We start from the raw sequence: 22,170 nt of genomic DNA on the forward strand, positions 1-22,170 counted from the left end.
AGATATCAGCTCTCAAAGTGAATCATGATCAGTACATGTAGAGATCAGCCCTTCTCAAAGTGAATCAGTACATGTAGATATTAGCCTTTCTTAAAGTGAATCATACAAGTAGAATTCAGCCCTTATAGGTTTTTTATAAGTGCAATACTGAGGATCATCATTGTTTGCATTTTAGTTTTAAATAACTCAAATATTTTCATCAAATTCAATTATCAGCAGCCTTTCTTGATCACAAAAGCATACCTTGATTTCTACTTTTCTTTTGATCTGTCCTTAGAAATTGCCACCTGTATGCTACTGTTACCAAAACAACTCAAATCAATTAATTTACCCTGTACTGCAGAAGGTTACCAAACAAATTATATAATAACATCATCAGAGACAAATTTCTGTATATCAAATCATCTAAAGTTAAGTATAGATGCATCTTTGATCCTAGTTTAGATTGTACCTAGATTGGACAAATTTCTGTATATCAAATCAACTTAATATAAATTTAAGTATAGATGTATCTTTAGAGTGTACCTAGATTGAACTGGCATTTAGATCTATCTCTGGAGGTTTAATTAAATACCATTAAATACAATTAAGTAGAGAGAACTCCTACTGGGGATTACACCTTCTACTATAGATCAACATTTATCATGTTAAACAAGCTCTTTGACAGGAGAGAGGTAATGTCATTATAGCAACCCTGAAATAGAAGTCATCATCAGAATAAGATGTTTTCAATCGAAGAGGCAGACCTTTATAAATTAGAATGCAACTTTAATTCATTGGAAAATTTTCAAAAATGTTAAGGGTAAAATAAATAGTCATTATAGCAACCCTGGAATAGAAGCCTCTTCAGAATAAAACGTTTTCAATCGAAGGGCCAGACCTTTGAAAATTTGAAATTTAGTATGCAACTTTTGTTCATTGGAAAAATCTTCAAATATGTTGAGGGCAAAATAAATAGTTTTGTTGGTTTGGGTTTTTTTGGGTTTGTTTTTTTTGGGGGGGAAGGCGGGTGTCTTTATATTTTTCACTTTATTTAAATCAGTTTAGACCCAGATTAATTGGTGTAATTTTTCATCAGACTAAGACCTAAATTTTTACTTTAAATAGATGAGCCTATTGGACCAATAAATGCACATAAATGTATGAATAAGGCATTGACACTGTGCTGTTTATCACTAGGATTAAAAAAATATTAATGCACATAATTATATATATAAATCATTTCTGTTATGTCTCTTTACCCTAATGACCTGACCCAACCTAAGCTGTCAGCATTATATACATGCACATACAAATGTAGTTAACCCAGGCCTTTTAATGTATATAAATATATAAGTGTGAATTTTATGATGGTACTTTGACATTAAACTACAGAATTAAATAACAAAACATTATATATCTCTTATTTTTCATAGTAAGCAAAATGGATAGACAATATAAACGGCATGATTTCAAGATATAAAATAGTCAAAAATAAGAAGAAAAAGCTAATCATTTGAACTCGATATATGGGGCTTTATTTTTTTTTCTTGGTCAAAATACAATTCATAAACCATCCCCCCATCTCCCCTCCCCCTTTCAAAATTTTTTTTCCTTTTCACAGTTTGTTAATTGGGACTAATAATGGAAATCAGATTTGCTTTTGCTGATATCTCTTTACTTTATTTCTTTTCATTTCAGGTTCAACTTTGTATTGATAGCTTCAGTGGCCCTATCACATCACATACCTACATGTAAAAATCTTAGGTACCTAATTAATAGTATAAATTATATTTTAAATACATGTATAACTTTCCTCTAGTCATACAGAGCCATTTTTTGGACAAATAGAAAATTTTAAAGATTTCTGGAATTCAATTTAAGGACCTCTTGAATAATATAAGAATGCAATATACACAAAAAATCTTCCCCGTGTCAGATATCATAATAAAATTTAAATATTTATCATTTTTACCAAAGGGATATGCACCAATGCAACCTAACTAAAGGAGTGTATGACATGTACACACATATGCCTTTTTCACTGATAAAAATTCCATGTCTCAATATTAATTATGGTGTAATTTTAAACATGTACGATTATGTCAACAAAATTTATATTAAGTAGATCTCATACATTTTTAGGACATTGATATCTCAATTTATGCAAGTTCAAGTTAGTTTATCACTGTTTTATACCTATGAAGTATTTACACAGGGTGCAATATATGTTTTATGACACATAGAAATTGCACAGGGTGCATATAATGTTTTATGACACAAAAGAAATTAAACAGGTGTACCTAAAAAAAAATCCTAATTAGAAAAAGGTCAATACTTAACGATTCAAAGGAACAAGGACTATAATTTCAATATCCTATAATTTTAGAGGCTACAATTGCTGTTGTTTTTTAAAGGACTTATTATAACTGTCAAATTGTCATAAAATGCAATTTAATCACTGCATTGAAACTCTCAATACTTTTTTTGTATCTTAATCTCCAGTTATGATGCTAGCGAATGTAAAAATATATATTTCTTATGTAAAAATATACATTTCGTTATATTCATTATCTATAAAATACCAGCATCATTGTTTTTCACACGATCCGCAAAATCCCAGCATTACAAATAATTCTTGATCAATGGGAGAAATTTTTATCATCGAAATTGGATCTAATTTGTAGGCTGTATTTTTGTTTCTGGTCAAAGATCTCCATAAAATGTCAAAATATTGCTAACGGCATTATATTGTTATGAATAATTCATTGAAGTTCATTGTAACGCTTATCAATACATGCATAAGAATAATTGGCATGAGATATTACGCCAATTTTATGCTTATTAGACATCATAGGAAATAATTGGAAGCAATTTTGTTTCTGTTAAGTTATATGGATACCGACGCAGGGAAGGTTTCTAAGTCCAATCTGATTTGGTGTAATAATTCTTAGCTTGTTAAAATATGCTTGAAATATAAAACAGAATTTGCGAAAAGTGGTGGTCCTACGGATTTTACCACCAAAATATTACAAAGGACTGACACAATTGTAGTATTTTTCAATAGAAATAATAGTGAAGACCAGCAGATTTTCTTCAGGTACCACCAGGGAAAAAATTCTAAAACTCTGATAAAAATAAGGAGATGTGGTATGATTTATAATACTTATCCTTTCAGACTGAAGGAATTAATTACAAGTGTTGGAAACAGAGCCATCAACAGCGAGCAAAACATTTCACATTAGGCCCTAAGTATGACAAATTTTAAAACAAATCAAGAGGAAACTAACAGTCTGATTACACACCTTTTTTTTTATAAAATCAGTGAACTTTAAGCAATCTTCATGATTAAACAGAAAAAGATTTATTTATTTTCGTAAAAAAAAAAAAAAATAACAAATATATATATCTTTTTTTCCTTTTTTTTTTAAAGGAATGTGTATCAATTTCACTTTCTAATTGAATATTTTAGCTTTTTTTTTTTTTTAGGGGAGTCAAGTTTCTTTAGAAATAAACAATTTAATTGTGTGTTGTTGTGGTTGGGTTTTTTTGCAGCATATTATAAATTTCACACGTCTGTTTAACACTGCAGGTAAGAAATTAAGGAATTGCCTTCCTTTCACGAGAACCTGTCCTGATTTCACAACCTGTTGTTAATGGTAGCCCCATTGTTAATGATGGCCCTGTTGTTAATGTGGCCCTGTTGTTAATGTGGCCCTGTTGTTAATGGTGGCTTTGTTGTTAATGGTGGCCCTGTTGTTAATAGTGGCCCTGTTGTTAATGGTGGCCCTGTTGTTAATGGTGTCCTTGTTCTAAATGGTGGTCCTGTTCTTAATGAAAACCCTGTTGTTAATGGTGGCCCTTTTGTTAATGGTGGCCCTTTTGTTAATGGTGGCCCTGTTGTTAATAGTGGACCTGTTCTAAATGGTGGCCCAGTTGTTAACGGTGGCCCTGTTGTTAATGGTGGCCCTGTTGTTAATGGTGGCCCTGTTGTTAATGGTGGATCTGTTGTAAATGGTGGCTTTGTTGTTAATGGTGGCCCTGTTGTTAATGGTGGCTCTGTTGTTAATGATGGCCCTGTTGTTAATGGTGGCTCTGTTGTTAATGGTGGCCCTGTTGTTAATGGTGGCCCTGTTGTTAATGGTGGTTCTGTTGTTACCTTAATGGTGGCTCTGTTGTTAATGATGCCCCTGTTGTTGATGGTGGCCCTGTTGTTAATGGTGGCCCTGTTGCTCAATCTTTGTGTTCTGTGCTTTTTTTATGTCTTTACAATGTTATTTCAGATATAGTTATCTAAATCAACTTTGGCCCAGAGTATTCCAATGTGTAGACATTCCAAATCACTTAAATAACAATATTTGAAATGTTTGACATGTACCATATATAATGTTGGTACCATTTATAAAAATTTCAAATGTTTTGACATATATGTTGTGTTACAATGTGAATCCGAAGTCTGGCCGAGAATTGTAAATAGAATTAAAGAATTGGCAAGATAAAAAATTGTTTGAAAGGTAGAGGGATGATTTTTTTCCTTTTGACGGCAAAAGAGCTGGGGTACACAAGGGCACCAAGGGCGGCCCACCTTTATTTAGGGCAGGTGGGAACACTGAAAATGCACTTGTCTTCAGACAAACTTTCAGACAGTGACTAATGATGTCAATCCAAATGTTAAGTAAAGACGAACTCCTTACAAGAACTTTGTTTCTCCTGGTACAAAAGTATCTTCTTTTAAACTTCGGTAAAATCAAATCTGCTTTATTGCTGATAATTTGAACTGAGTGAAAGTTTAAACTAGTTCAAATAAAAAATTTCAATACTAAAATAGCTACCCTACCCTATCAGTACTTGATCTGAGCCATCAATAGGAGCACTGACAGATTTGTTTTATAAACGAATTTATTACCTACAAAAATAAATCCTTTCTTTATAGATCAAACTTTTTTGCTGAGCTAATGTCGTTACACCCAAATTAATTCATTATACACAGAAAATGAATATATTTTCTTTTTTGGCGAAAGTTCTGGTCACTCCAAATAAGTTTTACCATAACTTGTTACTTTTTCAAATCCCTGGCTATTCCTTCCATGATTCCATTATTTCTATATTTATGAATTCAAATTGATCTTATTATTTTCTAAGTTAGCGATTCCCATGATACTCTCAGATTGTGTAAGCTTTGTCTATAGTCATCAGCATTTCTTTATGAGACATTAACCTCAATTTAGCCGTTGTTTTTATATTCTTCTTTGCTAACTTACCAAAATAATGAATTATACTAAGATTACAGATTTTCAAACTGAAATTATACAAGTCCAGAGGCATATCCAGAAAAGTAATGGAACCCACTGACTGCCAAAGGGGAGGCCCCGCTCCAATCATGCTACAGTGATCATTACCTAAATAATCAACCATTTTTTTTCCACAAAAAGGGGGCCCAGGTCCCTGGGGCTCACTCATCCTTAAATTTCCTACTGAAATCATATCATGGGATCATGCACAAATCACATAATCGCATTTCCAAGTTCAGTGAACCATGGAATCTAGGTCAAAACCCTAACATTTGTAAATGTCTTAAAACATTCACATTTTAATGAGCATAAGTAGTTGAAGTTACAAGTTTATATGACCATAACTTTATGAAAGACTAATTTAGACCAAACTCAGGAAAAAATTATGGAGTGATAGACGAACATGCATTCTACTATCAATAAGCTATATATATACATGTAGCATGAATACAAACCTTTTTATGTATTGAGGTAACAAATGTGAAAATGGTCGATTGTCAGGGATGTACAGAAAGATATCTTGAAGTGTGTTTCATAACCACTCGAATTAACTGTGAAAATGACAACAGAGAGTGATCTTATTCTAAATCACCTTGTTTTTGTACTACTGCATATTTGAAATATGATCTAGTTTTAAGCTGCATAAATCATATGACCATGAAATGAACAACTACAACATCAAATGCATGATGCATAAATCACATGTTTAAACTTTATGATCTACCAAAAAATGTAAACAAAAATGTTGTATTTTCCTTTAACAGAATTTATTTACATAAAAGAGTTCAAGGGGTGTATATCATTTTATTTCAAAGTTTTTGACATTCATATTAACAATACAATCATGTGATTTGATCATTAACCATGCGAAGTTTTATACCCATCTCACTGGAAAATTTATGTCACTTTTCATACAAAGAATGATATAACATGGTTACATCACATGTAAAAATTTAAAATACTGTGGATTCAATATAATTCATGGATTTTGTGTGAACCACAAATTCCTAACAATACAAATTGTTGTAATGTGTGTGCACTGTGATAATATAAACAGTGGAATTAAGCATCCTCAAAAATACAAAATATTCTGTCAATCCAAGAAAATTTGATCCCACAAAAATAACTGAATCCTAAATATGTTAAAATGGAGATGTGTCAATGAGGCATCTACCTAAGGAAACAAATCAAGACAAATAGAGGTCAACATGAAACCATAAAAAAAAAAAACAGCCTGCGTGTACAATATTATCAAACCTGTAATCCTGATAGCATATTTGCAAAAATAATATGGAATGATAGACTTATGATCAGAGATCTCCTTAAAGAATTTGTTGCATTACCAGTAAGGGAGAAACCATTTAACTTCAAATGGGAGGAAGTGGAGAGGGGGTATGGCTTTTTGTCTAAATTAGAAAAAACAACATTTTGCACAAAGCACAACATTTTTTAAAGGTTTTTTTACACTATTAATCTTTCAATCAAAGCATTTTACTCTTAAAATCCCTGTACCATCCAAATTATGGAAAAAAAACACCAAAATAAAAAATCATTTTCACCACTGCAAAGCCACAGCACTCCAATAAACTGTAAACTTGTGATTTTGCTTAATTGGTGCAAAATGCCAACAATTCTCTCCTTGTCCTTATAATGACCCAACCCCCATATAATTAGGGTCAGTGATCTGAGCCTCAATAATCAAATCCATATACATAACATAAAAAAGTGACCAACCCCTATATAATTATCCTTAAAGTCAATGATCTGAGCATTATCAAACCTTTATTGTAAATATATAAAGAATGAAATCCTTAGGAAAAATCTCCTAGCATTTAATCTAATTTATAGTTTTTTCATTTACTTGAATTTCATCATTATCACATGAACATTTCTATTTTTTTGTAAAATTGAAGAAAAAGACATGAACATTCTGATAAAACATCCCCTTTAACCAGAGATGACCTCACATCAAGCCACTTAGGAAGATTAAAGGTGAACATTTTTGTGGTCAATACATCAAAGATATATATATATTAGATCGATACATGTACATTTTTATTTTTTTGTAATTACGTTTACAAATTGAAGGAATAAGCATGAACATTCTAATTAAACATCACCTAACCAGAAATGACCAATTTACACAAAGCCAAATAGGCAGATCAAAGGTGAACATACTAGTGGTCAATACATCAAAGATAAAGATACATGTACATGTACCTGTACAGTACCTTTTACAGGTGTAAATAACACCTGTGACTACCTGTACATCCATAAAATATGAAATATAGTATATTATTACAGTTTTTATGGTCAGTTTTTATGGTTAGTGTCTAGCCAATTGTTTTAGAAACATATAAAATTTTACTATATAATTGAGTTTGACCTCGTGAACTGCTACCAGGTAGATCTACCTACCTAGTAGGTATATCATATTAACATGAATAAAGAATTTTCTAAAAATTGTGGAGTGCATGGATCTTTTTATATACCTCCTTGTAAATTTTAAATAAAACTTTTCAAAATTACAAGGAAGTGCTAATTCCAGGAAAGATTTATTAAATTGTTTGTAGGGCGTTTACTTTTGTTAAGAAGAAATCGTACCAAACAGGTACCCTCCATAGAAAGCTAAATTTCAACTTCATGCAATCTGGCTAAAAATAAATACTGCATGGTACCAGGAACCTTCACAAAAGTTTTGAACAAAAAATTTGAAAACTTGATACTGGTTTAATGCGACCAATATTTAGCTTCTCCTGAAGAAGCAAGGCCAATCAAACTTTAATATTTGAGAATAATTACCATGGAAACCAAAATAATACATACCCTAATTTTAAGTGCCTGCCCCAACACTTTTTATGCCATTTTGTAACAAGCACTGTTAAAGTGAGACTGATTCCATAGTAGTAACCAGATAAAATATGTTTGTAAAATAAAATGATATTGCCTACCTACCTACCCTATTTTTTTCAGCACGTTAGCGAAACACATGTACTATTATTTTGGCCTTATACCAAACAGGCCTTTCCCGGTCATAATGCCAACCCCAAATTCACATTTTCCGGAATTAAAATAAAATTAATCTTATATTTTCTTTAATGTATATGAAGCCAAATTTGAACTTCATGCAATCAGGCTTAAAATAGATGCAGGTACCAGGAATCGTTACACAAAAATTTTGAAATTTTGAGATCATTATAACCTTAAAATTAAGTCATGCGACCTATATTTGGCTTAAACCAGTGTTACTTTCATATTTGAGAATAATTACAATGGAAATACCCTGCAGTATCTATATTACAACTCTTTAGACACGTTGGCTTCCCTAAACAAATTTATACATGCAATAAGACTATGTCTACTATAAATGACTCACTGTTTTATTATTGTGGAGTCATTGATTTCCTTGTATACTAACATGACTAAATACATGTAGTACTATAGTTTTCATGGCTTAAGAGAAACTTGCTGTTTCAAGGTCTGATCACTTGATTTAACATGGAATTTTAAGGAAATAAAATTGAGAATGGAAATGGGGAATGTATGAAAGAGACAACAACCTAACCATAGAAAAAACAACAGCAGAAGGTCACCAACAGGTCTTCAATGTAACGAGAAATTCCCGCACCATTAGGCGTCCTTCAGCTGGCCCCTAAACAAATATATACTAGTTCAGTGATAATGAACGCCATACTTATTTCTAAATTGTACAATATCCGATGTTTGCTCCTCTGTTTCAAAATATTAAACAAGCTTTTCATATAGATATAGGAAGATGTGGCGTGTGTGCCAATGAGACAACTCTCCATCCAAGTAACAATTTAAAAAGTAAACCATTATAGGTTAAAGTACGGCCTTCGAAACGGAGCCTTGGCTCACACCGCACAACAAGCTATAAAGGGGCCCAAAATTACTAGTGTAAAACCATTCAAATGGGAAAACCAACGGTCTAATCTATATAAACACAAGAGTGCAAACACTGAAATGTCTCGCCTTCTTTACTAATCATTGATATTATGTTGATAGACCTAAATATAAAGCTTTATAAACTCAACATTAACCAAGAAAACAAAACATTTATCAATGAACAATTAGCAGTGGACCGTGAAAATGAGGTCAAGGTCAAATAAAACCTGTGTAACAGCCATATAGATCATAAAATATTTCCATACACCAAATATAGTTGACCTTAAATGCATAAAGTATTAGAAAAATAGACCAAAACTCAAAAACTTAACTTTGACCACTGAACCATGAAAATGATGTCAAGGTCAGATAACACCTGTAAGCTAGCCATGTACACCTTACAATCATTTTATACACCAAATATAGTAGACCTATTGCATCTAGCATAAGAAAAACAGACCAAAACACAAAAACTTAACTATAACCACTGAACCATGAAAATGAGGTCAAGGTCAGATGACACCTGCCTGTTGGACATGTACACCTTACAGTCCTTTCATACACCGAATATACTAGACTTATTGCTTATAGTATCTGAGATATGGACTTGACCACAAAAACTTAACCTTGTTCACTGATCCATGAAATGAGGTAGAGATCAAGTGAAAACTGTCTGACGGGCATGAGGACCTTGCAAGGTACGCACATACCTAATATAGTTATCCAATTACTTATAATAAGAGAGAATTTAACATTACAAAAAATCTGAACTTTTTTTTCAAGTAGTCACTGAACCATGAAAATGAGGTCAAGGACATTGGACATGTGACTGACGGAAAGTTTGTAACATGAGGCATCTATATATACAAAGTATGAAGCATCCAGGTCTTCCACCTTCTAAAATATAAAGCTTTTAAGAAGTGAGCTAACGACGCCGCTGTAGCCGCCGGATCACTTTCCCTATGTCGAGCTTTCTGCAACAAAAGTTGCAGGCTCGACAAAAACGAGAAACATATGTAGGTTGAAGACTGTCATAAAAAGATATTCAATAAATAATAAAGCATGAAAAGCAGCTAGGTCTCAGTGTTCTTGTTTTTGGGATATAATTATATTAGCAAACAAAATTTTTGCTGGAAGTGGTTCTCTTTACATTTTTCTTACATTTAACATTGACACCTTTTTCTACCTCAAAAGCTCTGATTTTTCAGATATTCTAATATTTTCAAAAATGGCTTTTCAAACAATTAAGTTATAATAACATTATCAAAAGAAAATAGGGATTAGCAGGCAAAATTTTTAATTGTAATGCATCGACAAAACTAGAGGATTTGAAATATCGGACAAATATACCTCTAACCCACGTACAAAAACTGTTATCTTACAAACAATAACAGATTCAAAATGTCATACTTTTTTTTTTTAATTTAATTTAACGCCTAATTTATCTTTTTTTTCTTTAAAGTATGTATCACCTTTTAATAGGTTAAATCAAGTGTCGTGTAATACAAGTCATACCGTATCATCTTAACAAACAGAAGTCAACTCCACCCAACATAGTCAGATTACACAAGAACAAATGTTATCTGAACAGATTTTTTGCATTTTAGAAATATTTACATTGCCAATTTTTGGAATATATATACATTGTAACTTATCGCAGCTGCTTAAAATCAGGAGAAGTCACCTATCAGGGATCACAATAGGCTAATTGGGGATTGCATACTTGAATTCCAAATAAATGCTTGATATTTCTTAGCAAATATTATATTGTTAATTTTCAGATTATGAGAGGATTTTTAAAATCTCAGTATAATTTTTAGAGTATGTATATATATATTATGTTGTTGGGGTTTTTTTTTATGTCTTATAACAAGTCTTATAACATATTGGAGCATCTTAATACTGGGTACATAAATATATATGTATGATTTGATTTTAGAACATTGCTAAAGGTTAAACAATATATAAAATTCATAAATACTTTCCACCAATTTAAAAAATGCAAAATTATCTTATAATTTCTACCCTTGAAAACATTTCTACGATGATCCCTTCATATAAAGTTAATGTCATTGTGATAATATGTAGATAATACAATATACAAGTAGATCAATCTGTGTCCCCTTAAGTTCTTCCTGATGTATTTCTTCGAACCTTATCAAATAATGAATTTGTTACATTTTTTTGTTTCTAAAGGAAGCAATTATTAAAGAGTACGTCCAAGAATGCCTCAGCTGCAGAATACAGTGGCGGATCCAGAACTTTTCCTAAGGGGGGTCCTCTGACTGACCTAAAGGGGGGCCGTTCCAGCCATGCTTCAGTAATTTCCTATATAATCAACCAAATTTTTCTCACAAAAGGGGGGGGGCCCTGGCCCCCAGGCCTCCCCTGGATCCGCCTTATGGAATGACTTAAACTAAACTCCTTTCATTATCACTGAACTAGTATATATTTGTTATGGGGCCAGCTGAAGGACGCCTCCGGGTGCGGGAATTTCTCGCTACATTGAAGACCTGTTGGTGACCTTCTGCTGTTGTCTTTTTATTTGGTCGGGTTGTTGTCTCTTTGACACATTCCCCATTTCCATTCTCAATTTTATCCTAAATGTCTTAACTCCTACATTTATATGCATTTGCATTTGTTACCAAAAAAAAACTTTTCTTTAAACCATAAAAGTTAAGCACATCTATAATCATTTGATTGATTGATTGATTGATGGCTGCTTAACATTTAGAGTTTTTGATGTGAATTTTTGTAAACGAGGGAAAAAGATTATCAGAGGAACAGTCAAACTCATAAATAAAAAATAAAACGCCATGGCTAAAAATGAAAAAGGCAAACAGCCAAACAATAGTACACATGACACAACATACATTGTAGAAAACCAGAGAATAGGCAATACTAGATCCCACTAAAAACTGGGGGTAATCTCAGGTGCTCCGGAAGGTTAAGCAGATCCTGATCCACATGTGGCACCCATTATGTTTCTTATGTGATAACAATTCCGGTAAATAGTCTTATTCGGTAGGTCACATTCATGAAAGGGATGGGGATATCATTTGTGAAATGGTTATTCCATAATGGTCAACCAGTTCGTGATGGAAATTTACGAAGAGATGATTTCAACTTCACCATTTGGAACTCTTGGTTTAATAGCTTCCTTGTGAGCAGCAACCCTCTATCAAGAAAGTCATGATAGGAAATGCAAGCACAAGAATATTCTATCAATTGGGAGATATATACCGGTACCCTAACATATGCAGGTGCTGCTGGAATGTTGCTACTTAAAAATAGAAAGTTCACAATTGGAAAGCTGAAATCATCTCTTTTGTCTTAGTTTTGTTTTCAACCGACCCTCATTGTCAATTTCTAGATGTATTAGTCAAGATTTGAGGCCGACTTAACTGTATCTGTAGTATCCTTTATCTCTAGTTCAGATGTAAAAGTACATCCATTCTCCCACTCAGCAGCAGAGACATTAGTGTGCAACATCAATACAATGTTTATATTGAAGTTAAATAAAGAAGTCTCCTCTGACAAGCTTCATATTGTGCAATCTTTGATAAGCTTACATGTATGGGCTTTGTTCATTGTTGAAGGCCGTAAGGTGACCTATAGTTGTTAATTTTTGTGTCATTTTGGTCTTTAGTGGATATTTATCTCATTGGCAATCATACCACATCTTCTTTTTTATATGTAGATACCAATTTTCAATTTTGAGTAAAAATTGCATTTTCAGGAAAACAGGATATTCATTCTTGTGATTTTGAAGTCTGTACATATATACAAGCTTTTGTCAGATTGAATTTCATTATACACTTAAAATTATCAAGATTTTTTTTAAAATGGCAAAGGAATAAAGAAAATTTGCCTTAAAATTTAAATATATACAGAAAGTAAGAAAACCCTCACCCACTTAAGTATCAACCTAAATAAGTACCCAAAGAATTGTAACACATCTTCAATAGTTTCATCTTTTCAGTAGATGAAATGCAGTTTTTTATTCAAGCAATTTTCACTATTTACTTCCCTTCCAAGTTGTGCTCGAATTTTTTTCCGATCAAAGTTTTATAGAGGTATGTATTTCATTTCAAGTATGTAATTCATGCATAAACTTCTTTTCCAGTTCAGTGGGTCACATTTTCTCTAACCTAATAAGTATGAATTACTTATCCTTAAGAAAGTAATCCCATCTTACGTAATCTACATTTAAATACAATTTACAACCAATTTAAGCTTAAAGGCTGAAAAGAAAGTGACCACGGAAATTATATCTGACATAAGCTGACCACGGATTACTAGAATAACGAGAGTCTTGTAATGTAATATCGCCAAATATTATTTTTATAGATCTATATACTGATAGTGTCCTACATATGTATCCCATAATATTGCCAAATTTTATTTTGATAGAAATATATGTAAATTTGTAACATTCCTACGTATACAAACATCTTTTTATGTTCAAATATATTTTCTTTAGATAAATGACCTAGATATATATGTAAATCATTATAAAATACACAAAGTACATGTATACTGATTTATTGCTAGCTAAATGTTTTAGGGTTAAGGACATGATCAAGATCAATCAGAGAAGCTTCATTTGAAAGGCCCCATTGTAAAATGTTGTAACTTTTTAAATTAAAATACATCTATAAAACATTTTTCTTAGTGTGGTTCATTGTATTGTAAAGTGAATAGTGTTTTTTGTTTTATGAAAAAAATAATATTTTTAGATTTAACCTAAATATATATATATATATATGTAAAGCATTAATAGGAAATACATGAAATGTATATAGATTCGTACTGTTGTATTATCCATAGGCGGATACGGGGTGCCCAGCCCCACCTTTCGTTGAAAAAATTTTGTTGATCATATCAGGAATCATTGAAGCATGACTAGAGCAGGCCCCCTCTTAGGTTAGTCAGCGGGCCCCCCTTAGGAAAAGTTCTGGATCCACCACTGTTCTATAGCTTTTTAAAGGACATCTACTAAAGATTCTCCATATTAAAGATTCCGTAGTAACTATTTTTTATTGAAAAACAGTGATAAAAAGATCTTTCAGAAGAATTGTAAAGTATGTTCGTGTTTTTTGTTTCAATGGTTTAATAATTTATATTTTTTAAAGATTTGACCTAAATACATTTGTAAAACATTTTAAAACACACCAAATGTGTAAAGCTATAGATTTATAGTAAGCTAAATGTGTTTTAATGTTAAGGATATTAAATAAAGAATCCTATTGACTAGGTCCTGTGCTGGAGGACATCCTGTTTTTTTGGTGGCCTGCAATAAGTACTTTTTGCTCAACCCATTGTAACTTTCTCAAGATGACAATCTATTTATTTCCAATAACTTTTACTTCAGATTAATTATATTTCTTTTGTTTCGAGATTTCTTTCTATTTCTGTTGCGCAATACTGAGTAATTCGGTTTTCGGACTTTATATACTGTTTTACGCGCCCTTTTCATTTCATCGAGAATTCACACACCAAACTTGTTCGACAACTTTATAACATTAAGATTGAAATATTATGCTTTGTATAAATCCTAATTCTTTGTATTTTCTTTTTGAGTATTTTAGTAGAACAGTTGAGATGATTATTTAGATAATGATGCATGATGCATGGACTTTAATATTCAATTGCACGGCATACATGTATTTTGAAATGTTATATTAAAACTGTCTGGTGTGTATCTCCTGCCATATTAGTCTTTGTTGTTTCTTTATATAGCATAAGAAATAATTTATGTTCGGACGAGCAAAGCGAGATAGAACATAATGTTAAACAAGTATGATATACATTTAGTTAAAGGACATCTTCCTCAAACCGAAGGGGACATCCTGTGTTAGTTTTTGCTCCATGTCAAAGGCCCCATTGTAACAATCTTTAGATGAAAAACAACCATAAAAGCGTGTTGTTTTTTTTTTGTTATTTTCATTGTGTGGTTTCATAAAACATGAAGTGTTTTGTTATGAATAAACAAACCATACTGTAGATTTATTTGTATTACTTGGATATCAATTTTTGTGGCAATCTTGGTTAAGGGAATTACTATAACGAATTAAAACATTCAAGGAACTGCCGTGAATTTGTCTCATAGGCTTTTCAAGCAGACTTAAGCAAAACGTCCACAAAAATTCATTTTTTCTCATAATTCATGAAAATTAATATCCACATTAAAAGAAATTAATCCACAGTGTCAGTTTCTTTCAAGGACTAAAGTGTTTAACAAATTGGATCATGATTACGATTTCAGATTAAGATTACCGCCATCCCTGCTGTACCCTTCGAACTCTTAGGACAAAAGATTTCAATCTTATAAGACTATCAATGATCATTTCCCACCGTAGCTTCAATGACACTGACAAAATTAATGAAATGGAAGTTAATTACTTTGTCAAGCTTTTTCAGCCGAAACTCATCACGATCGAATTTCACCCTCTTCTTTTTTCATTACAACAACACAGAGTTTCTACTAAATCGCACTCCATTTGACAGAAAATCAATTTTCTAAATAAAGTTAGTTCAAAATCCATGTAAAAGTGAATTAGTTGTCAAAAGAATATCTATAGTAAAAAGACATTCCTTCATATTGCATGTGATATCGTTCTTTAACGATTCATTGACATAGAAGTTATATTCCTAAAGATTTTTAGAATTTTTAATCATCCAGAAAAATATACAGCAAAATAAAATAAAATACAGCATGTTAAGAAATACCATTGAAAGTTCTGTTTTTGGTTTTTTGTATATCAGCATGTGCAAGTCCATAAGTCTTGAACTTTAAGAATTTACACTGGACTCAGACACTATTTCCTAAACAGATAAGATGGATCAAGATTCTACATCTAATTGGTTTGTAAATATTTCTTAGCATACACAGCACTAAATGCCACAGCAGAAATGACCATAAGATGACAGAGTTAAAGTCCCTAGAATCATCGGAATATCATTCGAAATTCTTAGGGGCATTATTATTTCCTCTTTTTATATTCTTCTTTCATTCATAAAAATTATGCAAAAATGAGGACTTCATTCATTCAGAATGAAACGAGTTAAGTGACATGAAAGGACAACTTTTTCTTTTTGCTAAATACCAGCCTAAACCCTATCCCCTCATTTGGTCAAGGCCAAGAGAATTAAATGTTTTTATTAGTAATCAATAAAAGTCAGACCTGTGTTTATTCAAACACAAATTTAACACTGACTTCTTGTACATTATCACCAGGTAAATCCTCTATAGTGTATTGACCTCCATGTCTCTTGGTCACAATACAATGTACCTTTGTTAGAAAAATCATTTGTACTTGAAGTGTGTATTTTACAATTGCATAAAAGTACAAAATTAAATGAAAAGAAAATTTTAACAGCCAATTTTTTCATTTAATACAAACAAAAAAAAGTTTTTAAATTTAAAATAAAATTTGAACCTTGTTTTTTGGGGTTTTTTTTAGCTTTTCGTCAATATTTATTTTATTTTTTTCTTTAAAAACACCAATGGATATAGTAAGTTGCAGTGATTCCTACATTTGTAGTTTTACTATTTAGCCTAAATGATTTTTCATGACAATATGCATTTCCAAGTAAAAATCATAAAATTTATTGAGTTCTATTTTGAGTCACAAGGTTTCAAATGTTTGTACCTGTGTAATAAACTTGCAGCAGATATATTTTTAACCTCAGTATTGATTTCATGCTTTAAATAGTGGAATGTATACAAATCACATCCTTATAAACTGTTAAATTCCTGGATTATCATTGTTTATTATTAGAATAAAGGTCCTAAAATCTTAGCTTTCTATAGCCCATTAGAACCCCTCCCCCCCCCCTTTTTGGCTGGGTTCATGGTTTAGATTTCTGTGTTGTGTTTTCTATAAACGTTTTCAGCTTATTCTTTATTTGAAGGTCCCTTTGGTACATTTGTATTTCTCACCTCTCGTTTACTGATAACTTACGAATTTTTTTTCTCAAAAATTGAAATTCTGAAATTTTTGCAATCCATATTGAGAGAAAAAAGGGAATGTAAGACATAAAATCACAGACAAAAAGTCACCGAAAAAAGTTACTTGCAGTTTATACTATGGTACATGCCATTGCCAATCATACAATAACAAATTTTCACCAGATACCAAATGACATAGAAGTTCATGGCTTTATATCTATAAATATAGATATCAACAGTAAAAACAAACGCAGATGACAAAATGTAACTTAAACCTAAAGACAGGATTATTTTAAATTAAACATTGTCTCAGGAATCAAAGCAAAGAAACAAACAGAGAATCTACGAAGTCCTAACCAATTCCAGATGTGCCACTCGGAAAAAACATCCGTAATAAACAATGGATTACAAAACTTTGAATAAATGTTTGTCAAACAAGTCCCAAAGCAATTTTGCTTTATCGATCACAGCTAAAGTTCTTAAATTATTTTTCCATCTTGATGGAGATTCTCTTAATAAGCCTAATAGTGACACATGCTTCTTTCCAAACTCCAGGAAATTGTGTTACTGCATGATTAGTTTGTGAAAGATGTAAATGAGAAGCAAAAAAATCTGGCTACAAAATAGTAATTGCATTGTAAGACAATGGGGATAGTGAAATATCATCTTACATGTACATAAAATTCAGTTGTTTTGTCAATCTTTTTAGGTTTATTTAAATTGCTACATGATATCAGTAGAATTTTGTAAGTTCAGACTAGCAGAAATTTACTTTTATAAGTCCAATTCAAAATTTCCCAATATAGGATACAAATTTGACAATTGTTTCTAGAAATTTAAGTGGTACACTGCTGAAAATTGTGAGAACCCAGATGATTGGTGTACAACCATGCATGTGAGGTTTAAAGTTCTAGATGGCCCTGTGCGCCCACTCTCTTTCATCATGTTCATGGACATATCATCGCCCTGGATACCATTTTCATATCATCATATAAAATACCTTTGAAAAAGTTTAAGATTTTGAATTTTGATTGAAAGTTTAGTTAAAATTTGAGTGGGTATGCATATGGGTTTCCTGCAGTGTGCAGGCTGAACTTGCAAAAAATCGACTTTGGGTAATTCATTATGTAAATGTACTTGTTTAATGTAAGATTAATTGCACTAATTATTTGCGTACTAACATAGGTTAGACTAGTTTACATAAATAAAACAAAACATTAATTTGTCAGGACTTAGTACAATATCACAATGTTTTGCGTCTTATATTCACGTAATTGCATAAACCATAATTAAACAATGATTTATCATTTTAACCATCATTTTCATAAAAATTTGCTTACACAAATTATGTGGGATTGTTCTTTAATCATAAATGGACCAAATACCTGTCATTACCTGGCAAACAATAATCTTGTTACAGGTATTTTTTATGAAACAGTACATGTAATTGCATAAAAACATCACTTAAGTTGACAACGATTTATCATTTACATCAGTCATTTTCCTCAATAAAGTTGTTTAAACTGTAATATCTGGTTTCAAACACCAACTAAAAGTTTTACATCTCAAGTACACGTAATTGCATTTAGCATTTTAGACAATAACCATTTAATATTGCTTCAACAAATTATGTGGAATTGTTCATTAAATCATGAATGGACCATAAACAAATAGTTTTTTTAATCTTGAATGGACCAAATACCTGTAATACCTGGTTTCAAACAATTATCTATTACAGGTAAAATGACTGAACAGGTGTTCCCTTTGATATCAGATATCATAAATAGATGCTGTAAAATTTATCAATAAATAGATCAATCATTTCCTGTGTGACAGTTCATAAACAGCTGTTCAGGATCACAAACCATGGAGAACTATGTATTTACTCTCTATTTATTACATGATCTGTAATTAACTGCCTTGTTTCACAATTGAGTTAATATCATTAATCTATAAAACTTACTAATTGATAATCGTTAAAATCAGAAAGGGAAAATTGCTGATATTTAAGATATTTATGAACCATAAATATTTGTTTTAAAAAGGAATAATCAAATTGTTGAGTGGGGAAATTGCAATATTTATATAGCAAAGATATTTGTTTAAAAAAAATGAACAAACTAGGAGTGAAGTGGTCTTGATTAAATCATAATAAATATTAATCTAATACTTCAAACTGCCTAATTGGACAAAAGATGATTGATTATTGGAAATAGAATAAGTGATTGTATTTCATTTGTGAATAGTATTTATCATTCATTTACAAATACATTTTTTTTTCAACAGGGAAGGAAGCATAAAACAACTAAACATTAATTGCATTTATTTTTCGTCAAATGTGTTTTTCTGAAATAATATATACTATATGTCCCAAGTCAGGAGCCACTGGTCTTTGTTAGTCTTGTATTATTTTAATTTTAGTTTCTTGTGTACAATTTGGAAATTAGTATGGCTTCCATTATCACTGAACTAGTATATATTTGTTTAGGGGCTAGCTGAAGGACGTCTCCGGGTGCGGGAATTACTCTTTACATTGAAGACCTGCTGGTGACCTTCTGCTGTTGTTTTTTTTATGGTTGGGTTGTTGTCTCTTTGATACATTCCCCATTTCCATTCTCAATTTTATACACAAACTAAAATATATCAGCTCCGATTGTCTTGACAGTACATTTGTTAGACAATATCCAATTATTGAAAACATAATCAATTGTTGACATGTTCAGCTATCCAAAAAAGAAAATTAAGCATCTGAAATAATATCATTGCAAAACTTCTTATCCTTTTTTATAAACTTTTTTTTAAATTGAGTATAAATTTTAAATGCATCTTACTTATCTTACTTTGATTACAAATAACTTCACTCTAAATTTATGTCAAATTTTCAATCATATATCATAATTGTTGATTTTAAAAATAAATCTGTGAGGTCTAAATATTTTTGGCTGAAATTTGAGCAGCTAATTATTCGGCTAGACTAACAATAAACATTCAAAAGATTTTTTGTATTCTATCCCCTCTAATACAAATTATATTTGCAAAATTACATTACGTCATAAAGTTGTACATTTGTATCAAATATACATGTATATATTGAATTTTAAGTCCTGACTTCCAAAAGGAAATACACAAATGAATTAACCTACATGTACATGATACAATTATTTTAATTTTGACCCCCCTGCCCCCCCCCCCCCCAAAAAAATCTTGACTAAGACCGAAGCTTTTGCAACATTGTACATGAGAAGCATACATTTAAAAATGTACATGTAGTACACATAAAAAATATTTTACAATAAGGACATTTAACTCCAAGTTTTTGTAAAGTTGTATTACTATAGTTGTAAAAATAAATACAGGGAAATGTTTTCTAATTTGATATTTTTAAACTACATGTTCATTTTATTTTGTCACATGAGGGTGGAGCCATGATAAAAATCAGTTTCATTTCAATGAATTGAAAATGACTTTTTATACAATATTATATTTCTTCTTCTTGATAATTTATCAACAGAAAAGTGAAAAATGAACTTTTCTTGACCTTTAAAATGTCATTGATAGATTATCCGATTTATTCTTTTAAACATTTATAAGTTGATCTTTCATTTTATACAATGACAAAAGATTTCTAGAGGTATTGAATTTCAGACTCATCATCTGCAGGGGTCTTATTGGAAGTCACATGACATAAATAAAGTGTCGCCATATTGTCAAAAAATTTGACCACAAAAATATTTGCTTCATTAGAAGCAGGTGCGTGTTACGCAACTATTTAAAACTTTTAAGATGACAGAACTGCCATTTAATCTGTTTACTGTAAATAAAGAATAGTCCTTTTGTATAAACTCATTTAGTAAATGCGTCGATAAGGATTGACACTCAACGCAAAGAAAAGGGGGGATAGGGAATGCACAGGTGTGTTAAATTCCCAAATTTGGTATTTTAATTCAACACAGCACGTTAAAAGTTGTAAAGTTAATTAAATAAGTACAAATCTGACCAAAAAAGTCTTTATTTCACTGACAATTTTATCGTATGTCATCTTTATAAAAGTAAACAACTTTTCCACCTTCACAAAAGAGGCCCTCGGGAGGGTGGTCCGTTATGTAAACACCTCACACATTGCTCTAAAGCAAGTATGGATTTTGTGAATACCTTTCAAACTTCAAAAACATATTAAAATTTTAATATATGTGAACAATTTTGTTAAAAAATAAAATAACTTACCATTAAGTGAAATTTTTGTACCCCTCGTTGACACAAGCAAAACTGCAACGATTAAACAGGTGCATATCCGTGGAATGTCAAGGATAGCTCGCCTCATAATGCTGAGGGAGTTAATAAAAAGATTTATTTATATGCCAGTACAAGTTTCCTACTTATAAATCCAATCACTATAGTAAAAATCACAGAAAAACATTTGATTACACCATGTGCTTCTTCTCGCGAGGGGAACTCTCTAATGAATGAAATTAGCAGACACTGTGAACTTGTGACGTCACATTGACCAAGCTAATAATAGATTTGTCAACAAAGATTCCCCGTAGTGCGTTTACATCACGGTTTACATAATATTTTCTTGAATGAAATAATATATGGTTTTCCATACAGTACAGACAGAAACTCAAATTAATTCAGTCATGTTTGTTCTGAATTTAAGTAACATTCAATAATGATCAATAAAATAATCTTATTGACTTTCTAAGTGAAGACGATATTTTTTATAACCAATATTATCTGAAAAAAAAACCTCTTAAAATATTATACCTATTAAATAAAATAAAAGATTTCTTAATAACTTTTGAAATAAAATATGTTTGTATTTGTGGGAATTTTTAAATTATTATTGACATGAATCCTTGATAATTGAGGGGGGATAGGAGGGGTCCTGATCCCGAAATCCCGGGCTTAAAAACACCAAATCCTGAGGTCCCGAATTTAAATAAAGTAAATCCCGACATCCCGAAATTCGAAAACAAGAATTCCCGGATCCCGAAAGGGTCGATCCCGAAATCCGGGCTTAAAAACACCCGATCCCGGAGT

General features: G+C 31.4%; 1 protein-coding gene across 1 annotated transcript in view; it reads right to left on the reverse strand.

The window, feature by feature from the left end:
• LOC134694221 (low-density lipoprotein receptor-related protein 1-like) overlaps positions 1–21,581 on the reverse strand; it is a 136,456-nt gene extending 114,875 nt beyond the window's left edge. Inside the window, exon 1 of the mRNA XM_063555219.1 lies at positions 21,355–21,581. Within this exon, the coding sequence (XP_063411289.1) occupies positions 21,355–21,451 (97 nt within the window). The 5' untranslated portion in view covers positions 21,452–21,581. The remainder of the gene's footprint in view (positions 1–21,354) is intronic.
• Positions 21,582–22,170: the final 589 nt, after the last annotated feature.

Source organism: Mytilus trossulus, chromosome 13, assembly GCF_036588685.1.
Source record: "Mytilus trossulus isolate FHL-02 chromosome 13, PNRI_Mtr1.1.1.hap1, whole genome shotgun sequence".
NCBI lineage: Eukaryota > Metazoa > Mollusca > Bivalvia > Mytilida > Mytilidae > Mytilus > Mytilus trossulus.